Source organism: Ascaphus truei, chromosome 11 (genome assembly GCF_040206685.1).
Source record: "Ascaphus truei isolate aAscTru1 chromosome 11, aAscTru1.hap1, whole genome shotgun sequence".
Taxonomy (NCBI): domain Eukaryota; kingdom Metazoa; phylum Chordata; class Amphibia; order Anura; family Ascaphidae; genus Ascaphus; species Ascaphus truei.
This window is the reverse complement of record NC_134493.1, coordinates 28,813,998-28,839,516: the sequence shown is the minus strand read 5'-3', so window position 1 is coordinate 28,839,516 and position 25,519 is coordinate 28,813,998. Positions and strand designations below refer to the sequence as shown.

Genomic DNA, 25,519 nt, shown 5'->3' with positions numbered 1-25,519 from the left:
TCACGGGTGACGTCATCTACGCCCACGTCGATCCTTTGTGAAGATAGTTGCAGAACCGGGTACAGGAGTGCCCGGCAGGTAAACTCCAAGTGCACCAACGGTACCATTTTCACTCCGGGACACGGTGGCTGCGCAGTCACACACTTATACATCCACTGACTCACTTGGGGGTGGGGGAACTTATTCCGCACGGGAACTGGACACGGGGTGGGATCACCCGGTGAAGGGAGAGGGAGAGTGAATGTTCAGCGGACGCTGGTAGTAGTGTTTCTTCTAGGGAGGGACACCTGTTATTTAATCTGTGGTTGCTGCAAGTAAACATATATTGGTTAAGGTATATCGCTGTGTGTGTGTTCATGTATATACGTTCCTGCGAAGACCCACTTCCCCTCGGGCGGAAGCTGTTGCAGGTGGAGGCGCTGCACCAAGTCATAAGTATTGTGAGCACCCCAGGCTCTCCGTGGCAGAAGCTTAGGCCCTGTGAGCCTACAGGTTATTATACAGTATATGGTAGTGGCCTGTGTCCGATAGGAAGCAGGGCTACATTTGGAGGTGCTGCTGAGATCTTAGACCTGGGGTGCCCCCCCCAAGCCAAAAATACCGCCATGGCCCTTCCGTCGCGTCAGGAAATACGTGACTGGGTGCGACAAATGCGCACACCCACCCGCCGCGCAGTGGCTGTGACCCGAGTACCCATGGCCCTACCCTTAGAGACATTGCAAACGGCCCTACGACAACTACAGGTGGAGGCGCTGCACTAAGTCATAAGTATTGTGAGCACCCCAGGCTCTCCGTGGCAGAGGCTTAGGCCCTGTGAGCCTACTGGTTATTATACAGTATATGGTAGTGGCCTGTGTCCAATAGGAAGCAGGGCTAGAGGAGGATCGAGTATAGCAGTGCAGACAAGGAACACTTCCGGGTTGGGGGTACTTGGAGTGCTTAGGTGCACTATACGCCCCACCACAGGCGTCCTCTGCCTGCTGCCCGGCCCCTGTTTCATTCACAAACTGCGGTGTGCTCGCGCTTGCCAGGGGCGTGCTGTGCTGCCCAAGCTGGGTTTAGAGGACAGGCAATAAAGCCTTATTTTAATTTCACCTTAAAAACGGTCCCCATTGCATATCGCTGCACATATCTTGGTATTACATGGCATTAAAGAGGCAAACCAAGCAGCACTTAAAATATAAATATATATTTATATATATTGTTTTAATGTACGCTGCCTTGGATTACCTTCATTGAAAACTAATTATCTAAGCTGCTCAATTTGTTCTCCGTAATTGATCTGCAATGATCCTGCTTCCCGGGGTTCATTAAATGGCTGCCTTTCAGTTTCAATCAATCCTTGAGTCAGTGTAACTCAGCAGCTACAATGTATCCTTATATTACAAAGGTAACATTATATATTGTTACAGTTTGCAGCTCAAACTGCTGGGACTATTGGCAACAAGTTACCACAAACAGGAAAGTATTACAAAGATCTTGCACTGTTGGGGAGGTGTGCTAAACCCTGTTACTGAAATCAAAGGATGATCAGAATATTAAAACTCATTAAAAATGGCATTGAGTTGAATTTTTTAATTTTTTTAGTAAGTCTAATCTAATTCTACAGAATTGATCTATATATACATATAAAAAAAACGTAGGATATTGCATGGATTGCTCCTTTATTACAGTATCTTATATTGAATTACACAGCATTAAGACAGTGTGTTTGCTTCATTGAACTTTATTTTTAGGGTCAAACTAGACCAACACCCAATGGATAATTTGGTTCTTTTGCCTTCCATGATCGCCACCCAGAGGTGTATAAAGGAACTGACACAAGAATCTAAAAATGGTTAACAAATAAAATACACAATAAATAACTATAAATGCTTATCATTTCCAGGAGTCCTCAAGGTGTGATCTGTGCTATCGCGTATTGACCATAATGACAAGTATCAGCTATTCAGCCGCCATTGCACGGTCACCATCTTTTATTATTGACCCCTTCAGCTCCGAAGTGCAGAAGCACCATCTTTTATTATTGACCCCTTCAGCTCCGATTGCTCTGCTGTGCATCCCAGGCCAATCTGGGAAGCAAAGTGTTTTTTTTTTTCATTTGATGGATAAAATAATTTGTACACACCTTTTAATGGATCAACATGAAATACAAATGCGGACAGAATATATATATACTGTATATGTATGTATGTATGTATATATGTATATATATATACATATTACAAATGCATTTTATATATATATATATATATATATATATATATATATATATATATATATAATGCATTTGTAATATGTGAAGAGGACATGCAGAAAACAAATGAAACAGGTGGCTTCAAGATAATACAATATATTATATGAATGTATTAACATTGTGAATATGAAATAAACTAAACACGTTTCGCACATACACATGATTATTATGTTTTATTTGCATGGTGCCAACATATACCGCAGCACAGTATACTGTGGGAGGGAGGATAATAACATTGTAGGACAAAAGAGCACATATATGTGGAGACAAACTGACACAATAGGAAGGGGGTCCCTTCCCCGAGGAGCTTACAATCACATACATCTGCAGAACACAGTAACTAAAATCAACTTTTATATTGCCCCGATAAAAGATATAATGTAAAGAATGTCTTTAGAAATATTCATTGCATTGATGACATTGCTCTTATCTGCGTATCCACCATAATGTTTGAGAAGATTCCAGTGAAGTGCGATAGTTTTCTGTATTGGATACAAGGCAACAGGGTCGCTGGGGTAATATACAACCTAAATAGACCAAAATATTCCATGAAGTCATTGGTATTTAATGATGTGTTGGGAGCTATTTATCAGAGTCTCCCAACTGCAAAACTGATTAAAAACTGAGGGGGGGGTGAGAGGGGGTGTGATAGATTTATTACAGGCGGTCCTCGGTTATCCAACGGAACCCGTTCTGGAAGTAGCGTTGGACAGTGAAACCGCTGTAAAGTGAGTCCCATGTTAATCAGTGGCGGTGAGCGTCGGATAACGCATTCCGGCATCGAAAAATGGCCCATAGGGAGGCATTGTAAAGCGTTGGATATGCCATTCGTTGTAAAGTAAAACGTTGGATAGCGAGGACTACCTGTACTCAACAAGATTTGATTGTAAAATTCCTTTCAACAGGATTTTTCTGATATGTCTGACTCGGAATGAATCGTCGAATTCTCAAACTGCTCGACCCGGAGTTACCCCCAAAAGTTTCATCCGTGAAGTTTGTCGAGCCCGTGAACTTGGCCATCCTTAGTAAACCGAGTCCTATTTTTGCTCCAGAATTTCTTGCATTTGGCAGCAGAAAGACTTTGCTAAATGTGTCCTTTGTCTTATTATATTATTATTATTATTATTATTATTATTATGTCTTATTGACAGTAGGTATGTCAATTGCATCATGTGACTGATCTTTTATTGGAGGCAGCTAAACAGGAAATTGCATTTCTACATAGACTCTCTTACTTTGTTACTTTTCTGTGATCTGTGTCCTGTGTAGTTGTAACATTTTACAAGTATATATGAAGGAAGCTATTCCACATTCTTATGTAAGTTTTCTTAATGCATATGATAAATGCATATGTAAGTGGCCCATTGGTGCGAAATACAGTCAGTTAACCAATAAATGAATATTTTCTAGCCAACACGTAATTTTTTTACAAACAGTTCAGATAGACCAGTATTTTCCAACCATGGTTTCTAGGAACGCTGGTGTTCCCCGGGAGTCCCTAAAGGGTTCCCTGGAATTTTCAGGTCATTTGAAAATAGTACGAAATACAGAAGAATATACAATGCATCTGATCTCAGACGCGCTGATAGAGAGGGTTGGGGTTCCTTACAATGTATCTGATCTCAGATGCACTATTAGAGAGGGTTGGGGTTCCTTACAATGCATCTGATCTCAGACACGTTATTAGAGAGGGTTGGTGTTCTGCAGAATTTCACATACGGTTCCTTAACCAAAATAAGGTTGGAAACCCCTGAGTTGGCCATAGCAAAGATAAGACATACAGCATATCTAATTTAGTTTGTAAGCATCTGATACAAGTTTGTTGACAAAAGCCCCATTTACATTCCTATGGGATATAAATACCTCCTTCATTAGCCAGCAGGTTTTTCCAGGATCTGATCTGTGACATGGTTCCTTGGTTTCTGAATATGGTCTGAGGGGGGTGTCTGAAGCATATATAAGCTTGTCCCAAGGCTTCAGAGACAAGTGAAGTTTTTGAGAAGATCTACTAAATCACTTCCCTTCAATTGAAAAATACTCAACCTTAAGGTGAGTGACACATCTTCCCGAGCGTTTTCGTCCATCTCTGGGATTCCCACTGGCTTTGTTAGACCACTGCTTGGAAATGTAACGGAGTTTATCCGATTTAGAAAAAGTTTCAGTTGTCATGCATTACTCAACGTTGATTAATACCAGATGGGAAGTGGCTGAATTGGTTCTACCAAGTCCTGTGAAAATATGGACACACATGTTGCCTAAATATTGCAGAGTTAGAATTGTGCCAGGTATCAGGGATAGGTCTTGTATTAATTGTAATTGGCTCAAATTGTATGGCTGCAAATTGGGAGTATATGTATAAAAATCCCACAAATGTGTCCTTCCTGCCATGGAAACAACACTAAGAGACAGTTATAACAGGCGTCTCTTAAAATGAATGTACCCAGCAATTTGTTTTGCACATATACTGTGTAGATTGGGCAATAAGAGGAATTAGGGAGAAGATGCAGGATGCAGGATGCACACGTTATAATGGGATTCTCCCTCTTGTCCTAATATATTTTTTTCACTTGGTGTAAAAAAACAACAACAAAAACCCAGGTTTGTCAGTTTAAAAAACAATGATAGAAAACATAATTATTATAGAGACATTATTGCACATAAAGAAGTTACTGTGTCAGATGCCTGGCCTTATATTAGGCTGGCCTTATAGTGTACCGGCCTTATATTAGGCTGGCCTTATAGTGTACCGGCCTTATAGTTGCTGGCCTTATAGTATACTGGCCTTATAGTATGCTGGCCTTATAGTATACTGGCTTTATAGTATACTGGCTTTATAGTATACTGGCTTTATAGTATACTGGCTTTATAGTATACTGGCTTTATTATATGCTGGCTTTATAGTATGCTGGCCTTACAGTGTGCTGGCATTATAATATGCTGGTATTATAGTATACTAGCTTTATAGAGTACTGGGCTTTATAGAGTATGGTGCCTTATATTATAGGGGGGGCTTATAATCTGCTGCCTTATATTATTGGGGGGCCTTATAGTATGCTGCCTTAATTATAGGGGGACCTTATAGTTTACTGGCCTTATAGAAAACTGACTTTATAGTGTACTGGGATTATAGTATATTGGCCTTACTGTATATTGGCCTTATAGTATATTGGCTTTATAGTGTACTGGGATTATCGTATGCTGGCCTTGTAGTATGCCGGCCTTGTAGTATGCCGAACTTGTAGTATGCCGGCCTTGTAGTATACAGGCCTTGTAGTATGCCGGCCTTGTAGTATGCCGAACTTGTAGTATGCCGGCCTTGTAGTATGCCGGCCTTGTAGTATGCCGAACTTGTAGTATGCCGGCCTTGTAGTATACAGGCCTTGTAGTATGCTGGCCTTGTGGTATGCTGGCCTTGTAGTATGCCGAACTTGTAGTATGCCGGCCTTGTAGTATGCCGAACTTGTAGTATGCCGAACTTGTAGTATGCCGGCCTTGTAGTATACTGGCCTTGTAGTATGCTGGCCTTGTAGTATGCTGGCCTTGTAGTATGCTGACCTTGCAGTATACTGGCCTTCTAGTATGCATGCCTTGTAGTATGTTGGCCTTGTAGTATGTTGGCCTTGTAGTATGCTGACCTTGCAGTATACAGGCCTTCTAGTATGCATGCCTTGTAGTATGTTGGCCTTGTAGTATGTTGGCCTTGTAGTATGCTGGCCTTGTAGTATGCCGGCCTTGTAGTATACTGGCCTTGTAGTATGCCGGCCTTGTAGTATGCCGGCCTTCACAGTATATTGATCTTGATGCTCTGATGTATTCCCTTCCTAGCTCTAACATGTCATTTTCCGGTGTCCTGAGTGAGGCTGACATCTCTTCTGCACTTAAGAACTGCAAAGGTAGAGTATTTCCCTCCTTCTCTGTCTCTGTCACTTTCTTCCTTCTACCATTCTCCTTTGCTTTCCTTTATTCTCTCTATGCCTTACATTCCTGTCTGTCTTTCCCCACATCCTTCCCTCGTTCTCATAATCACTTTCTTCCTTTCTTATCACCCTACTGATTAAACGTTTCGCTTGTATTAGCAAACTTTGTGATTTTCACCCTTTTTTGGTTCGGGGGACAAGCTCTGCTTCCTTTCCCAAAGTTTGCAACAACTGTGCTTACCTCTAAAAAAGTCAATGGTCATTGCATGTTCGATTAACTTTGATTACTTTCGCTTTTGAAATCGAATCAAACATTTTATTTTTAAAGTTAAAAAGTGGCAAGTACTGCTCTTTCTCCGCTTGAAAAAAAAAGTGTTATTAGCAATTAGGGCTGTTTCGCTAAAAATGTGGCCGCCAAAAGTTCAATCAACATTTTTGGAACCTTTTGTAAAGTTCATTGGAAACAGCAGCGGAAATCTTTGTATGTTATCAGATCTCTAGGAATAAATATACAAAGATTCCTTAATTTAATCAAAACGTGTATACGGGTATGTGATTATTATTTCCAAATATATCCGTGGTCACAACAAAATCAGTCCCAGGACCCCCAACGGCAGAGCAATTATAATGAGATCAAAGTAAAAAAGTGTCATTCGCAGCAAAGAAACGTTGGAGCTTATTCTCGTGGCTCTGAAGTTGTCATTGCCAAACCGCACGGTGTGACATGTTCAGAAGCAGCGGAACGAAATGTGAGAAATAACCCTATTCTCTATTGCAAATCGCGTCTTCTAAACCGCGTCTATAAAAAGTGACAAACCGCACAGGTTTCTCAGCCAAACCGCCCGGATTGTACCTGCTTTAGAAGCGGAATGGCCTGAGGTGGTGCTAGCTCCATCCCCGGTCTGACTTATGGGTTCTGCTCTCTCAGCCAAACACATATTTCAGGCTCTGGACGTAACTCTCAATACAAATCTCGCCACTCTGGAGGTAGCAGGACATTTTGGGAGTTTTTAGAAGTGGTTTGAATAACGGAGAGCTACGAGAATTACAGTTGTGGGCAGAAAATGCGAGTTGGATGATTTTGCCTTTTAGACATGGATTGGACCTGTGAGAAGGGCTTACAGAATAGCAAAGCATGCCAGTGCCATTGGAAAGTGCTCTTTAGAAGCAGTTTGTCCCACTTCGGAGCTACGAGAATGGGCCCCCAAAGGTCCTTTACCATAAGGGCCACAAAGATTTGACAATGACAAACTTTTGAAGCCACGACTACAAATATAGTGGGTATGTTTAGGAAAATATATCTTCTCAGAAAATAAAGTTAGCGTATATTGTACATGTTAAATTATGAGCCCATTACTTATCCAGTATTGTGATTGCCTTTTATTGGAGACAGATAAACCTAGTTAGAAAATGACATTTTGCACTGAATTTGCATCTTGCTCAAAACAAATAGAAATATTTCATCCAATTTAGCAGAAACCAAAAAGTTGGACTTGGACATATGTCTTTCCAAGTTGTTTCAATGTAATGCTTTTCTTGATGTACTGTATCAGCTATAAGTGTAACAGCTGTATGGTCTGCAACTATCTTTCCATCTGTTCTCAACTGTGCTGCTTTCTCTCCTATTTATACTCAGCTGCTGACTCCTTCAACTTCAAAACTTTCTTCACCCAGTGCGGTCTGAAAAGCAAGTCCCAGGACGAGGTGAAGAAAGTCTTCGAGATTCTGGACCAGGACCAGAGCGGCTTCATTGAGGAAGATGAGCTCAGGTTTATATTAATATAACTATCTGGGAGAAAAGAAGGGTCGCAGGTTAGCAGACAGGGAAAATAAAGTATAGTGTAAAACTCAAAGAAGTAGAAATGCAACAGAAAACAGTCAGAGCAATGGAATGGGAAAAGGAGGAAACAAAGGGGGTGATTACTGCACAGGGCAAAGCAGCAGCTGATTCCATATCTGAGGCTGAATAGGCTCCTTTGCCATTGAAGGAATCCCTTGGGGGGTTCTCCTTCTCATCTACTTCAAGTGGCTGAATCAGTATGACAAGAAAAAAGGTTTTGGTTTTGGTAGCTGGTTGCTGAACCTTATTCTTTGTCCCCCTCCCATTATCCAGACTCTTCCTGCAGAACTTCTGTGCAGGGGCCCGAGCTTTGACTGATGTTGAGACCAAAGCTTTCCTGTCAGCCGGAGACTCTGATGGTGATGGTAAAATTGGCGTTGAAGGTATGCGAAGATGAACTTTTGTTACAAGCTCAGATGCTCAGGTTGGGGTAATAGTCAGACATTGGAAAGGGTTTGTGGCTAATACATCTTCCAAAATGAATACGTTTCTATTTGTAATCACAGTTGGTTATTGTGATGATGTTATGATGACAGTAAAACATTTCCGTTCAGTGTCCATTCACATGTATTTATATTTTTATTAAATACTAATATCTCATAGTGAGCTTTTATAAGCTAAATTTATTTTTATAACTGTTTATAGATTATATATTGTTTCTGTGAATAATTGTGGTCTCATTTGAAATTTTATTTTTTTATAACAAATTAATAAATGAACAATGACCTCATGGCAGTGGCGTAGCTAGACATGTGCGGGGCCCTGGGCAAAAAAAAAATCAAGGCCTTCTCATATCTCTCTCTCTCTCTCTCTCTCTCTCTCTTTGCTCTCTCTTTGCTCTCTCTTTGCTCTCTCTCTCTTTGCTCTCTCTCTCTCTCTCTCTCTTTGCTCTCTCTCTCTCTCTTTGCTCTCTCTCTCTCTCTCTCTCTCTCTCTGCTGTCTCCCTCTCTTTGCTCTCTCTGCTCTCACTTTGATTTCTCTCTCTCTCTGCTATCTCTGTTTTCTCTCTCTCTCTCTCTCTCTCACACACACACACACACACACACACACACCCTTTCCTCTCTCTCTCTCTCTCTCTCTCTCTCTGCTCTCTCTCTGTTCTCTCTCCCTGCTCTTCCTTTGCTCTCTCTCTCTCTCTGCGTTCTCTCTCGCTCTCTCTCTCTCTCTCTCTCTTTGCTCTCTCTCTCTATTTACTCTCTCTCTCTGTTCTCTCTCCCTCTGCTCTCTCTCTCTCTCTCTGTGCTCTCTCTCTCTCTCTCTCTTTGCTCTCTCTCCCTCATGTCTTTCTTTTCCCTCATGTATTTCTCTCTTGTACGTCAGTTTCTCTTTGTGCCTCCTCCTTCCTATAGCTACGCCCCTGCCTCGTGGATATTAAATGATGATAATACATCTGCTCAATAACTTGTACAGTAGCTGTGCAGAGGCCGTCAGAAGTGACTTGGGTGTTCCCTAAAGCCTAAGGCTGCGCTTATAGTACTTGCTACAGCGACTGCGATGTCGCGCAGCGCCGTAGCAAGTACAGGCAGTCCGTCGTGGGTGCCCATACTTGGCGCTGCAGGGCGACGGAGCGGTCGCGATCGCCGGTAGACAAAAGATTTTTAGTTTTTCGGCGATCGCCGCGTGATGTCAGTGGCAACTGAGCGGTTCAGCCAATGAGGGCGAACCGCTCACGGCCACGCCTCCCCCTCGCCCCCCGGTCTCCCTCTGGTCTCCTACACCAAAGTGCAGGACCCGCTATTGCGATGGCTGACGTCACGCTGTCGCGTCGCCTTTAGAATAAGCGCAGCCTAAGAAGTCAAATCAACAAACTCTGAACCAGTTACATTTTCATGTTAACAATTGTTAACCTAACTCATTACCATGGCTGTTAACGATCACTTGCTCATGTGTTAACAATTTTAGAGCTTAGTGATTTTAGACCTCTATGCCTCTAAAAATCCATTAGACAATAAAATATATCATTTTCTATGCGACCATGAGAGAAATGGGCAGGGCACATCTGCAGTAAGTGCAACCTTCTAATCGTATTATTTCTTACACACTGAAATTAACACTGATTAAATGTTTTTGTTCTTCTTCTTTTTAGAATTCCAGGCTTTGGTGAAGGCTTAAAGATGTCCAAAAGCAACTCAGCTAACTTTCCCAAAACAGGACGTTTACGTAATCGGCCACTCTTAGTTAAATTGAAGTAAATAGAGGATGGTACAGTACTGTGCTAGAACAAAGTGTGCTGTAGACAAATAAAAAAGGTTTTACAGTATTTTATAATAAAACAGGAACACAAGTAGGGAGTAGTGATACCTTCTAATAACCAACCGATCAAGTGTTAATGGGACCTGGTTTACCAAGCGAAATCGCTAATACCGCTCCAAATTCTGCCAGAACAGTTCTTCACCCGTACGGATAGGGTCTCTTTCAAACATTCAAATGCTACTGTACGATCGGTGCTGGCCCCCGGGACAGCGAACGCGTTAGTGAAACCCCCATGCTTGCTCATGATGTTCCATACAACAGAAATTTAATTAAGAGTCGCTTAAATGCTCTAATATATTTATTTATTTTTTACATTGATTTTGCATTGACACAGCTGTTTTACAATGGCATCTTTTGTAAATCCACAATCTTAAAACAGTTTGTTTTGACGTCTTATACAGCGCATGTGAAGTAAACTCAATGCTATCAATAAACAGCGGCATTTTGAAATCAGTTGGCTTCGTGTTTCTTTTGCCGGATTAACCCTTTGGATGCCCCAAGACATAGTCACTACGTCATGGGGTCTGTCTCCCCAGGGCCACGTCATGGGGTCTGGTTCTCCAGGACCACGTCATGGGGTCTGTCTCTCCAGAGCTTTGTCATGGGGTCTAGTTGTCCAGGGCCAAGTCATCGGGTCTGGCTCTCCAGTGTCACGTCATGGGTTCTGGCTCTCCAGGGCCACATCATGGGGTCTGGCTCTCTAGGGCCAGGTCATGGGGTTTTGCTCTCCAGTGTCATGTCATGGGGTCTGGCTCTCCAGGGCCACATCGTGGGGTCTGCCTCTCCAGGGCCACATCAGGGGGTCTTGCTCTCCAGGGCTACGTCATGGGGTCTGGCTCTCCAAGACCACCTCATGAAGTCTTGCTCTTCAGGGCTTTGTCATGGGGTCTAGTTGTCCAGGGCCAAATCATCAGGTCTGGCTCTCCAGTGTCACGTCATGGGTTCTGGCTCTCCAGGGCCACATCATGGGGTCTTGCTCTCCAGGGCCAAGTCATGGGGTTTGGCTCTCCAGTGTCACGTCATGGGGTCTGGCTCTCCAGGGCCACATCATGGGGTTCACCTCTCCAGGGCCTCAACAGGTGGTCTGGCCCTACAGGGCCACATCATGGGGTCTGGCTCTCCAGGGCCACATCATGGGGTCTGGTCTCAAGAGTCACATCATGGGGTCTGGCTCTCCAGCACTATGTCATTGGGTCTGGCTCTCCAAGGCCTCATCAGGGGTCTGGCTCTCCAGGGCTACGTCACGGGGTCTGGCTCTCCATGGCCACGTCATGGGGTCTGGCTCTCCAAGGCCACATCATGGGGTCTGGCTCCCCAAGGCCACATCATGGGGTCTGGTCTCAAGAGTCACATCATGGGGTCTGGCTCTCCAGGGCAATATTATGGGGTCCGGCTGTCCAGGCTCACATCATGGGGTCCGGCTCGCCAGGGCCATATCAAGGGTCTGGTTCTCCAGGGTCATGTCATGGGGTCTGGCTCCCCAGGGCCACGTCATGGGGTCTGGCTCTTTCGGACCACATCATTGGGTCCGGCTATCCAGGCTCATGTCATGGGGTCTGGCTCTCCAGGGCCACGTCGTGGGGTCTGGTTCTCCAGGGTCATGTCATGGGGTCTAGCTCTCCCAGACCACATCATTGGGTCTGGCTCTGCAGGGCCACGTCATGGGGTCTGGCTCCCCAGGGCCACGTCATGGTGTCTGGCTCTCCAGGGCCACGTCATGGGGTCTGGCTCTCTTGGACCACATCATTGGGTCTGGCTGTCCAGGCTCACGTCATGGGGTCTGGCTCTCCAGGGCCACGTCATGGGGCCTAGCTCTCCCGGACCACATAATTGGGTCTGGCTCTGCAGGGCTATGTCATGGGGTCTGGCTCGCCAGGGCCATATCATGGGGTCTGTTTCTCCAGGCTCACGTCATGGGGTCTGGCTCTCCAGGGCCACATCGTGGGGTCTGGCTCTCTAGGGCCACGTCATGGGATCTGGCTCGCCAGGGCCATATCATGGGGTCTGGTTCTCCAGGGCCACGTCATGGGGTCTTGCTCTCCCGGACCATATCATTGGGTCTGGCTCAGCAGGGCCACGTCAAGGGGTCTGGCTCCCCAGGGCCACATCATGGGGCTGGCTCACCAGGGCCATATCATGGGGTCTGGCTTCCCAGGGCCACATCATGGGGTCTGGCTCTCCAGAGTCATGTCATGGGGTCTGGCTCTCCAGGGCCTCTTCATGGGGTCTGGCTCTCCAGGGTCATGTCATGGGGTCTGGCTCTCTAGGGCCTCATCATGGGGTCTGGCTCTCCATCCTCTTGGATATCACCTGTGGTGTCCCACAAGGCTCTGTTCTGGAGACTCTACTCTTCTCAGTGTTCATCAATGATCTTCCAAGGCTACGCTTATAGTGTCGGCTACGGCGACGCGACGGGCAGGTGACGGTTGCTGGAAAATCAAATAGAGATGACTTCCAGCAATTGCGACCAATCCGTTGCTCCGTCGCGCTTACTATAAGCACACACGGCAATGCATTTGTTTTGCCGCAACATTGCGTCACTGTCGCCGTTGCCACCACTATAAGCGCAGCCTAAAGCTTGTAAGGGAGCTTCAATACACATATATGCAGATTACACAATCTTATATGCACACGGCCATAGCCTCTCTGACCTTGAACACATTCTTCAATCTGACTTTTTGAGACTTGAAAATTGGATTTCCCAAAACAAACAGTTTTTAAACACTAACAAGACTGTAACAATGGTATTTGGGACCTAAGCTAAATTTTTAAGCTACAAATGACTGAGCTCCAGATCAGAACCAACATTAAAACCACCCTAACTCATGTTACTAGTTTTAAATACTTGGGCATATGGTTTGACTCTCATTTAACATTTGGGATGCACATTGATACCCTGACATCCAAGACCTATGCCAAACTAGGGGTACTTTACAGGAACAAATCCTCCCTAAGTCTACTTGTCAGAAAGTGTATCGCACAGCAGATGCTAATGCCAATTATCGACTATGGGGACATAGTATATGGCTCGGCCCCCCAAACCCACCTTAGCAAACTTGACACCCTCTACAATTCAATATGCCGTTTTGTTCTCCAATGCAACTACAACACACATCACTTTGAAATGCTCAAAGAACTAGATTGGTCATCACTTGAGTCTAGGCGCAACGTTCATCTTTCCTGTCTTGCCTTCAATTACTTTCTGGGCAAGCTACCCGCCTATCTGAACAAGCTCCTCACACCTACCACATGCAGCACCTATCATCTGAGATCTGACTCCAAAAGACTGTTCATGGTCCCAAGGTTCAGCAACGTATTCGGCCGCTCTTCCATCTTTTACCATGCAGCCCAAAACTGGAACAACCTACCTGAGACTCTCACAGCCGCCATCAGTCTAAGTTCTTTCAAAACTAAAGCTGTGTCACATTTTAATCTGGTCTGTAACTGTTACATACGCCTATAATATATATTATCTCTAACTGTGCATGCTATGTGTTGTATATAATGTATACCCTGTTCACTTATGTAACTGTATTTGTAACCATGTATTATTTGTCATATTAACTCTATGCCCAAGACATACTTGAAAATGAGAGGTAACTCTCACTGTATTACTGCCTGGTAAAATATTTTGAAAATAAATTTAAAAAATGGGGTCTCGCTCTCCAGGGTCATGTCATGGGGTCTAGCCCTCTCCTTGATAAAGGCAGTTCTCTGCCGAAACGTTGGACCTTTTGGTGGCACATTAAATATTCTTTGCATGAGACCGTGTGCCTGTTTCCATTTTTCTACACTGTTCTCCTCTGGGATGTCTGGACCTCCCTGGACCCAACACACCGGCAGATAAGTATCCCCCACCCCAGCACTATATTGTAGTGTGCATGTACTTATCTCTATGTCTGGCTCTTCAGGGCCACATCATGGGGTCAGGCTCAAAAGGGCTACGTCATGGTGTCTTGCTCTCCAGGACCACAACATGGGATCTGGCCCTACGGTGTCACGTCATGGGATATGGCTCTCCAGGGCCACGTAATTGGGCCTGGCTCTCCAGGGTCAAATCATGGGGTCTGGCACTCCAGGGCCTTGTAATGAGGTCTGGCTCTCCAGGGTCATGTCATGGGGTCTGGCACTCCAGGGCCACATCATCGGGTCTGGTTCGGCAGGGCCACATCATGGGGTCTGGCTCACTAGGGCCACATCTTGTGGTCAGGCTCTCCTCTGGCTCTCCTGTGTCATGTTATGGGGTCTGGCTCAACAAAGCCACGTAATGGGATCTGGCTCTCCAGGGCCATGCCATGGGGTCTGTCTCTCCAGGGCCACATCATGGGGTCTGGCTCTCCAGGGTCATGTCACGGGGTCTGGCTCTCCAGGGTCACATCATGGGGTCTGGCTCTCAGGGGTCACGTCATGGGGTCTGGCTCTCCAGGGTCATGTCATGGGGTCTGGCTCTCCAGGGTCATGTCATGGGGTCTGGCTCTCCAGGGTCATGTCATGGGGTCTGGCTCTCCAGGGTCATGTCATGGGGTCTGGCTCTCCAGGGCTGCGTCATGAGGTCTGGATCTCCAGGGTCACACCATGGGGTCTTGCTCTCCAGGGCCTTGCCATGGGGTTTGGCTCTCCAGGACTACGTCATGACAAAAGAGTGTTTTTTTCCCCCAGCTTTTATGGTATCCTGCATTCTCATGACGTGCAGGGCATGATCTAAAGTATAGTGAAATTGAAGTGGGGGACTCTGCCTCTTCCATTTCTGGTTTAAGGGCCACCGCGTTCACAGGACAGGGATGTGCCAGGGGGGCATTCAAAAGGTTAATTTTAGTATATTAAGTTTTATTCTCCTTGTAGATTTTTTGCAGCTTGGGAGAGTATTTACTGTATCTACATGAAATGTCTCTAAGAAGCAATCCACCTTAACTAACCTCCATTGTATTTTCCAGGATTAAAACCCCCACTATTTCCCCTGAGATGCTTACTGGTGAAGTTATCGGTATGACTTCCTGGTTTTTAAAGGGGATTTAAATGGCCGTTCAATAGGCACCTACAACCGATGATGTTGCAGCTTCCTATTAGCCCCGAGATTTGGCAGTCATTTTGTTTCCCCCTGGGAGATTTAAACCCAGCAACTACACCGCTAGGTTTCTCGGGAACCAGAAGGTCCCCATGGGTGGATAATAGTGTCATGTGTGTAAAGGGGACCCTTGGTTCTCCCCCTGTAAAAATGGGGGGGGGGTAAAAAAAAATGAGTAGGATGACTGCTCCTTTACCATGTGTTATGCACAAGCTTTAGACAACACCACAAAACCTTCATAATATTTAACATGTATTTCTAACATATATCAATTGCAGTGCAAAGTTGGTCTCCCACTAGTTACAAAGATCATTAAACGTACAAGATAACTAAAATCAACACTTTTCTATCTCAAAAGAGACATGGTGAAGGGCAGCCATAACCAAAAATGTGCTGCTCTGGGTGACTGACCCAGTTATGCTCCATTCCAATGCACCAACATATTTAGCAGCACCGTACAATGTGGGTGTGAAGGCAATAACAATAAAGCGATAATATTAATATACAATGGTAGAGTAGGTAAGGGGCTCCCAGATTCAAGGAGCTTACAACCAACAAGGAAAGGGAGAGTGGATATATAAGGTATGGTGGAGGAGATAGGTTGGAATGCTCTTTTCTTGATAACAGATCGAGGATTGGTACTGTAGGCATTGGTGGATATTAGGCAGTATCCCATAAGCTTCATTGACGAAGTGAGTTTTCAGGGCAACCTTTAAATAGATTTGGATGTTGGAGTGGTACTATTCCAAAGTGCAGGGAAACAGCCTCAGGCGAGGAGATTCCAGCTTGTGCAGCCAACACAACACAGGCAAACAATTCCTCCAAAGTGCCGGTCTTCTCTAAGAGAGATACAAAGTACAGCTCTACTCACAAGTTCAGGTTGATGAAAGGTCCATATGGGACCTGAAACTTTGTCTTCCCACTGTTCTTGGCTGTCACATTAAATGGAGAACCTCGTTATGAACGTGTGAGTAGAACGCTGCTTTGTATCTCTGTCATAGAGGAGACCTGCACTTTGAAGAAATTGATTGATGCTGGAGAGGCAAAACACAACCCCTACAACTCCACCAATGGGTGCAGCAGTAGACCAAAAAATGATCAATTTTTTCCCTGCTCACCGATGCCCATTTGTACTCGATGTCTGCTCTGATTATTTCATTTCATCTGATTGTGGCAAAAGGAAAGATGTGTTTCAGATGAAGAGCGTCTTTTATAAATAAATAATGCTGGTAACTCTAGATTCCCACTTGTCCCAATATACTGTGACACCAACTTCATTCTGAAATTCAAGTCTTTTAGTTTTTGTAACCTATCTGTCTGCTGGGATCAGCATCGCTTTTGGCCAAGGAATTGAATTTCGAACATTTAAGATCGTCACTTTAAATAGGTAGCACAATATCCATGCTGTGTTTCATTCTTTAACACAGTTGATTCATGTTAACGTTGCAGTCTATGATCGGACATCGGGACAAGGTCTGCTTTAATAGGGCCCAATAGCACACACTACTTTTTTACTCTTACATTTCTTTATTGGTGCATCAAAAGAACATCACACACTTATTACCATGAAATCACGTTGCAAAGTTTTCCATGTGAGCATATAGTGACAGTACATCAAACTATCAATATGGTCCTTCATTGCACTTTATACAGTAGTCTCCTAAATCTAAGAAGAAAGTTTTGTACATGAATTTGTTTAGTACTCAATGCTTTCTCTTCAGCAGGCACTTTATTCTTCAGCCGAAAAAAAAACATAGTTCAGGAAATGGAACAAAAATTAAAATAGACTGGTCCTATGTAAACTATGTAACTACTAATTACAAACTAATAACTATCTAACTCCCCAAAACAGAAGCAGAAAATGGGGGATGATGAGAGGAAGTGGGAGTAATAATAAGTGCAGGGATGGAAGGGAGTAATAATAAGTGCAGGGATGGAAGGGAGTAATAATAAGTGCAGGGATGGAAGGGAGTAAAAATAAGTGCCAGGGATGGAAGGGAGTAATAAGTGCAGGGATGGAAGGGAGTAATAATACGTGCAGGGATGGAAGGGAGTAATAAGTGCAGGGATGGAAGGGAGTAATAAGTGCAGGGATGGAAGGGAGTAATAAGTGCAGGGATGGAAGGGAGTAATAATAAGCGCAGGGACGGAAGGGATTAATAATAAGTGCAGGGATGGAAGGGAGTAATAAGAAGTGCAGGGACAGATGGGAGTAATAATAAGTGCAGGGATGGAAGGGAGTAAAAATAAGTGCAGGGATGGAAGGGAGTAATAATACGTGCAGGGATGGAAGTGAGTAAAAATAAGTGCCAGGGGTGGAAGGGAGTAATAATAAATTCCAGGGATGGATGGGAGTAATAATAAGTGCCAGGGGTGGAAGTGAGTAATAATAAGTGCCAGGGGTGGAAGTGAGTAATAATAAGTGCCAGGGATGGAAGGGAGTAATAATACGTGCAGGGATGGAAGGGAGTAATAATACGTGCAGGGATGGAAGGGAGTAATAATAAGTGCAGGGATGGAAGGCAGTAATAATAGGTGCAGGGTTGGAAGGGAGTAATAATACATGCAGGGATGGAAGGGAGTAATAATAAGTACAGGGATGGAAGGGAGTAATAATAAGTGCCAGGGATGGAAGAGAGTAATAATAAGTGCAGGGACAGAAGGGAGTAATAATAAGTGCCAGGGATGGAAGGGAGTAATAATAAGTGCCAGGGATGGAAGAGAGTAATAATAAGTGCCAGGATGGAAGGGAGTAATAATACGTGCAGGGATGGATGGGAGTAACAATAAGTGCAGGGATGGAAGGGAGTAATAATAGGTGCAGGGATGGAAGGGAGTAATAATAAGTGCCAGGGATGGAAGAGAGTAATAATAAGTGCAGGGATGGAAGGGAGTAATAATAAGTGCCAGGGATGGAAGGGAGTAATAATAGGTGCAGGGATGGAAGGGAGTAATAATAAGTGCCAGGGATGGAAGAGAGTAATAATAAGTGCCAGGGATGGAAGGGAGTAATAATAAGTGCAGAGCTGGAAGGGAGTAATAATAAGTGCAGGGATGGAAGGGAGTAATAATAAGTGCAGGGACAGATGGGAGTAATAATAAGTGCCAGGGATGTAAGGGAGTAATAATAAGTGCAGGGACAGATGGGAGTAATAATAAATTCCAGGGATGGATGGGAGTAATAATAAGTGCAGGGATGGAAGGGAGTAACAATAAGTGCAGGGATGGAAGGGAGTAATAATAAGTGCAGGGATGGAAGGGAGTAATAATAAGTGCAGGTCTGGATGTGAGTAATAATAAGTGCAGGGATGAAAGGAAGTAATAATAAGTGCCAGGATGGAAGGGAGTAATAATACATGCAGGGATGGAAGGGAGTAATAATAAGTGCAGGGACAGATGGGAGTAATAATAAATGCCAGGGGTGGATGGGAGTAATAATACGTGCAGGGATGGAAGGGAGTAATAATACGTGCAGGGATGGAAGGGAGTAATAATAAGTGCAGGTCTGGATGTGAGTAATGATAAGTGCCAGGATGGAAGGGAGTAATAATACATGCAGGGATGGAAGGGAGTAATAATAAGTGCAGGTCTGGATGTGAGTAATAATAAGTGTCAGGCTGGAAGGGAGTAATAATAAGTGCAGGGATGGAAGGGAGTAATAATAAGTGCAGGGATGAAATGGAGTAATAATAAGTGCCAGGATGGAAGGGAGTAATAATAAGTGCAGGGACAGATGGGAGTAATAATAAGTGCAGGGATGGAAGGGAGTAATAATAAGTGCAGGGATGAAAGGGAGTAATAATAAGTGCCAGGATGGAAGGGAGTAATAATAAGTGCCAGGATGAAAGGGAGTAATAATAAGTGCCAGGATGGAAGGGAGTAATAATAAGTGCAGGGATGGAAGGGAGTAATAATAAGTGCAGGGATGGAAGGGAGTAATAATAAGTGCCAGGGATGGAAGGGACTAATAATAAGTGTCAGGATGGAAGGGAGTAATAATAAGTGCAGGGATGGAAGGGAGTAATAATAAGTGCAGGGATGGAAGGGAGTAATAATAAGTGCAGGAATGGAAGGGAGTAATAATAAGTGCAGGGATGGATGGGAGTAATAATAAGTGCAGGGATGGAAGGGAGTAATAATAAGTGCCAGGGATGGAAGGGAGTAATAATAAGTGCAGGGATGGAAGGGAGTAATAATAAGTGCAGGGATGGAAGGGAGTAATAATAAGTACAGGGATGGAAGGGAGTAATAATAAGTGCCAGGGATGAAAGGGAGTAATAATAAGTGCAGGGATGGAAGGGAGTAATAATAAGTGCAGGGATGGAAGGGAGTAATAATAAGTGCAGGGATGGAAGGGAGTAATAATAAGTGCCAGGGATGGAAGGGAGTAATAATAAGTGCAGGGATGGAAGGGAGTAATAATAAGTGCCAGGGATGGAAGGGACTAATAATAAGTGTCAGGGATGGAAGGGAGTAATAATAAGTGCAGGGATGGAAGGGAGTAATAATAAGTGCCAGGGATGGAAGGGACTAATAATAAGTGTCAGGATGGAAGGGAGTAATAATAAGTGCAGGGATGGAAGGGAGTAATAATAAGTGCCAGGATGGAAGGGAGTAATAATACGTGCAGGGATGGAAGGGAGTAATAATAAGTGCCAGGGATGGAAGGGAGTAATAATAAGTGCAGGGATGGAAGGGAGTAATAATAAGTGCCAGGGATGGAAGGGACTAATAATAAGTGTCAGGTTGGAAGGGAGTAATAATAAGTGCAGGGATGGAAGGGAGTAATAATAAGTGCCAGGATGGAAGGGAGTAATAATAAGTGCAGGGATGGAAGGGAGTAATAATAAGTGCCAGGGATGGAAGGGAGTAATAATACGTGCAGGGACGGAAGGGAGTAATAATAAGGGCCAGGGGTGGAAAGGAGTAATAATAAGTGCCAGGGGTGGAAGGGAGTAATAATAAGGGCCAGGGGTGGAAGGGAGTAATAATAAGGGCCAGGGGTGGATGTGAGTAATAATAAGTGCCAGGATGGAAGGGAGTAATAATAAGTGCCAGGATGGAAGGGAGTAATAATACGTGCAGGGATGGAAGGGAGTAATAATACGTGCAGGGATGAAAGGGAGTAATAATAAGTGCCAGGATGGAAGGGAGTAATAATACATGCAGGGATGGAAGGGAGTAATAATAAGTGCCAGGGATGGAAGGGAGTAATAATAAGTGCAGGGCTGGAAGGGAGTAATAATAAGTGCAGGGATGGAAGGGAGTAATAATAAGTGCAGGGATTAAAGGGAGTAATAATAAGTGCCAGGATGGAAGGGAGTAATAATAAGTGCCAGGATGGAAGGGAGTAATAATAAGTGCAGGGATGGAAGGGAGTAATAATAAGTGCAGGGATGAAAGGGAGTAATAATAAGTGCCAGGGATGGAAGGAAGTAATAATAAGTGCCAGGGATGGAAGGGAGTAATAATAAGTGCCAGGATGGAAGGGAGTAATAATAAGTGCAGGGATGGAAGGGAGTAATAATAAGTGCAGGGATGAAAGGGAGTAATAATAAGTGCCAGGATGGAAGGGACTAATAATAAGTGCAGGGATGGAAGGGAGTAATAATAAGTGCAGGGATGAAAGGGAGTAATAATAAGTGCAGGGATGGAAGGGAGTAATAATACATGCAGGGATGGAAGCGAGTAATAATAAGTACAGGGATGGATGGGAGTAATAATAAGTGCAGGGATGGAAGGGAGTAATAATAAGTGCAGGGATGGATGGGAGTAATAATAAGTGCAGGGATGGAAGGGAGTAATAATAAGTGCAGGGATGGAAGGGAGTAATAATAAGTGCCAGGGATGGAAGGGAGTAATAATACTTGCAGGGACGGAAGGGAGTAATAATAAGGGCCAGGGGTGGAAAGGAGTAATAATAAGTGCCAGGGGTGGAAGGGAGTAATAATAAGGGCCAGGGGTGGAAGGGAGTAATAATAAGGGCAAGGGGTGGAAGGGAGTAATAATAAGTGCCAGGATGGAAGGGAGTAATAATACGTGCAGGGATGGAAGGGAGTAATAATACGTGCAGGGATGAAAGGGAGTAATAATAAGTGCCAGGATGGAAGGGAGTAATAATAAGTGCAGGGATGGAAGGGAGTAATAATAAGTGCCAGGATGGAAGGGAGTAATAATAAGTGCAGGGATGGAAGGGAGTAATAATAAGTGCCAGGGATGGAAGGGAGTAATAATAAGTGCAGGGCTGGAAGGGAGTAATAATAAGTGCAGGGATGGAAGGGAGTAATAATAAGTGCAGGGATGGAAGGGAGTAATAATAAGTGCAGGGATGGAAGGGAGTAATACTAAGTGCAGGGACAGATGGGAGTAATAATAAATTCCAGGGATGGATGGGAGTAATAATACTTGCAGGGATGGAAGGGAGTAATAATACATGCAGGGCTGGATGTGAGTAATAATAAGTGCAGGGATGAAAGGGAGTAATAATAAATGCCAGGATGGAAGGGAGTAATAATACATGCAGGGATGGAAGGGAGTAATAATAAGTGCAGGGATGAAAGGGAGTAATAATAAATGCCAGGATGGAAGGGAGTAATCATACATGCAGGGATGGAAGGGAGTAATAATAAGTGCAGGGACAGATGGGAGTAATAATAAATGCCAGGGATGGATGGGAGTAATAATACGTGCAGGGATGGAAGGGAGTAATAATACATGCAGGGATGGAAGGGAGTAATAATACGTGCATGGATGGATGGGAGTAATAATAAGTGCCAGGGATGGATGGGAGTAATAATAAATGCAGGGACAGATGGGAGTAATAATAAGTGCCAGGATGGAAGGGAGTAATAATAAATGCAGGGACAGATGGGAGTAATAATAAGTGCCAGGATGGAAGGGAGTAATAATAAATGCAGGGACAGATGGGAGTAATAATAAGTGCCAGGATGGAAGGGAGTAATAATACATGCATGGATGGAATGGAGTAATAATAAGTGCCAGGATGGAAGGGAGTAATAATAAATTCCAGGGATGGAAGGGAGTAATAATAAGTGCAGGGATGGAAGGGAGTAATAATAAGTGCAGGGATGGAAGGGAGTAATAATAAGTGCAGGGACAGATGGGAGTAATAATAAATGCCAGGGATGGATGGGAGTAATAATACGTGCAGGGATGGAAGGGAGTAATAATACATGCAGGGATGGAAGGGAGTAATAATACGTGCAGGGATGGATGGGAGTAATAATAAGTTCCAGGGATGGATGGGAGTAATAATAAATGCAGGGACAGATGGGAGTAATAATAAGTGCCAGGATGGAAGGGAGTAATAATAAATGCAGGGACAGATGGGAGTAATAATAAGTGCCAGGATGGAAGGGAGTAATAATAAATGCAGGGACAGATGGGAGTAATAATAAGTGCCAGGATGGAAGGGAGTAATAATAAATGCAGGGACAGATGGGAGTAATAATAAGTGCCAGGATGGAAGGGAGTAATAATAAATGCAGGGACAGATGGGAGTAATAATAAGTGCCAGGATGGAAGGGAGTAATAATACATGCATGGATGGAAGGGAGTAATAATAAGTGCCAGGATGGAAGGGAGTAATAATACATGCATGGATGGAAGGGAGTAATAATAAGTGCAGGGATGGATGGGAGTAATAATAAATGCAGGGATGGAAGGGAGTAATATTAAGTGCAGGGATGGAAGGGAGTAATAATAAGTGCTAGGGATGGAAGGGAGTAATAATAAGTGCAGGGATGGAAGGGAGTAATAATAAGTGCAGGGATGGAAGGGAGTAATAATACATGCAGGGATGGAAGGGAGTAATAATACGTGCAGGGATGGAAGGGAGTAATAATACATGCATGGATGGAAGGGAGTAATAATAAGTGCAGGGATGGAAGGGAGTAATAATACATGCAGGGATGGAAGGGAGTAATAATACGTGCAGGGATGGAAGGGAGTAATAATACGTGCAGGGATGGATGGGAGTAATAATAAGTGCAGGGATGGAAGGGAGTAATAATAAGTGCAGGGATGGATGGGAGTAATAATAAGTGCAGGGATGGATGGGAGTAATAATAAGTGCAGGGATGGAAGGGAGTAATAATACATGCAGGGATGGAAGAGAGTAATAATACGTGCAGGGATGGAAGGGAGTAATAATACATGCATGGATGGAAGGGAGTAATAATAAGTGCAGGGATGGAAGGGAGTAATAATACATGCATGGATGGAAGGGAGTAATAATAAGTGCAGGGATGGAAGGGAGTAATAATAAGTGCCAGGGATGGAAGGGAGTAATAATAAGTGCAGGGATGGATGGGAGTAATAATAAGTGCAGGGATGGATGGGAGTAATAATAAGTGCAGGGATGGATGGGAGTAATAATAAGTGCAGGGATGGATGGGAGTAATAATAAGTGCAGGGATGGATGGGAGTAATAATAAGTGCAGGTATGGAAGGGAGTAATAATACATGCAGGGATGGAAGGGAGTAATAATAAGTGCAGGGATGGAAGGGAGTAATAATACATGCATGGATGGAAGGGAGTAATAATAAGTGCAGGGATGGAAGGGAGTAATAATAAGTGCCAGGGATGGAAGGGAGTAATAATACATGCAGGGATGGAAGGGAGTAATAATAAGTGCAGGGATGGATGGGAGTAATAATAAATGCAGGGATGGAAGGGAGTAATAATAAGTGCCAGGATGGAAGGGAGTAATAATACATGCATGGATGGAAGGGAGTAATAAAAAGTGCAGGGATGGAAGGGAGTAATAATAAGTGCCAGGGATGGAAGGGAGTAATAATACATGCAGGGATGGAAGGGAGTAATAATAAGTGCAGGGATGGATGGGAGTAATAATAAATGCAGGGATGGAAGGGAGTAATAATAAGTGCAGGGATGGAAGGGAGTAATAATAAGTGCTAGGGATGGAAGGGAGTAATAATAAGTGCAGGGATGGAAGGGAGTAATAATAAGTGCCAGGATGGAAGGGAGTAATAATACATGCATGGATGGAAGGGAGTAATAATAAGTGCCAGGGATGGATGGGAGTAATAATAAATGCAGGGACAGAAGGGAGTAATAATAAGTGCAGGGATGGAAGGGAGTAATAATAAGTGCAGGGATGGAAGGGAGTAATAATAAGTGCCAGGATGGAAGGGAGTAATAATACATGCAGGGATGGAAGGGAGTAATAATAAGTGCAGGGATGAAAGGGAGTAATAATAAGTGCAGGGATGGAAGGGAGTAATAATAAGTGCAGGGATGAAAGGGAGTAATAATAAGTGCAGGGATGAAAGGGAGTAATAATAAGTGCCAGGATGGAAAGGAGTAATAATAAGTGCCAGGGATGGATGGGAGTAATAATAATTGCCAGGGATGGAAGGGAGTAATAATAAGTGCAGGGATGGATGGGAGTAATAATAAGTGCAGGGATGGAAGGGAGTAATAATAAGTGCAGGGATGAAAGGGAGTAATAATAAGTGCCAGGATGGAAAGGAGTAATAATAAGTGCCAGGGATGGATGGGAGTAATAATAATTGCCAGGGATGGAAGGGAGTAATAATAAGTGCAGGGATGGATGGGAGTAATAATAAGTGCAGGGATGGAAGGGAGTAATAATAAGTGCCAGGGATGGATGGGAGTAATAATATGTGCCAGGATGGAAGGGAGTAATAATAAGTGCAGGGATGGATGGGAGTAATAATAAGTGCAGGGATGGAAGGGAGTAATAATAAGTGCCAGGACGGAAGGGACTAATAATAAGGGCCAGGGGTGGAAAGGAGTAATAATAAGTGCCAGGGGTGGAAGGGAGTAATAATAAGGGCCAGGGGTGGAAGGGAGTAATAATAAGTGCAGGGATGGATGGGAGTAATAATAAGTGCAGGGCTGGAAGGGAGTAATAATACGTGCAGGGATGGAAGGGAGTAATAATAAGGGGAGTAATAATAAGTGCAGGGATGGAAGGGAGTAATAATAAGGGGAGTAATAATAAGTGCAGGGATGGAAGGGAGTAATAATACATGCATGGATGGAAGGGAGTAATAATAAGTGCCAGGGGTGTAAGTGAGTAATAATAAGTGCCTGGGGTGGAAGGGAGTAATAATAAGTGCAGGGATGGAAGGGAGTAATAATAAGTGCAGGGACAGAAGGGAGTAACAATAAGTGCAGG

At 44.0% G+C, this 25,519-nt stretch overlaps 1 protein-coding gene across 1 annotated transcript; it reads left to right on the top strand.

Annotated features, from left to right (window-relative positions):
• The first annotated feature begins 4,148 nt into the window (after positions 1–4,148).
• Positions 4,149–10,720, top strand: LOC142463126 (parvalbumin beta-like). The gene is made up of 5 exons (XM_075565457.1): positions 4,149–4,306; positions 6,083–6,150; positions 7,811–7,943; positions 8,288–8,397; positions 10,101–10,720. Exons 2-5 carry the CDS (start codon positions 6,090–6,092, stop codon positions 10,124–10,126), a joined length of 330 nt encoding a protein of 109 aa, XP_075421572.1. The 5' UTR covers positions 4,149–4,306; positions 6,083–6,089; the 3' UTR covers positions 10,127–10,720.
• Positions 10,721–25,519: the final 14,799 nt, after the last annotated feature.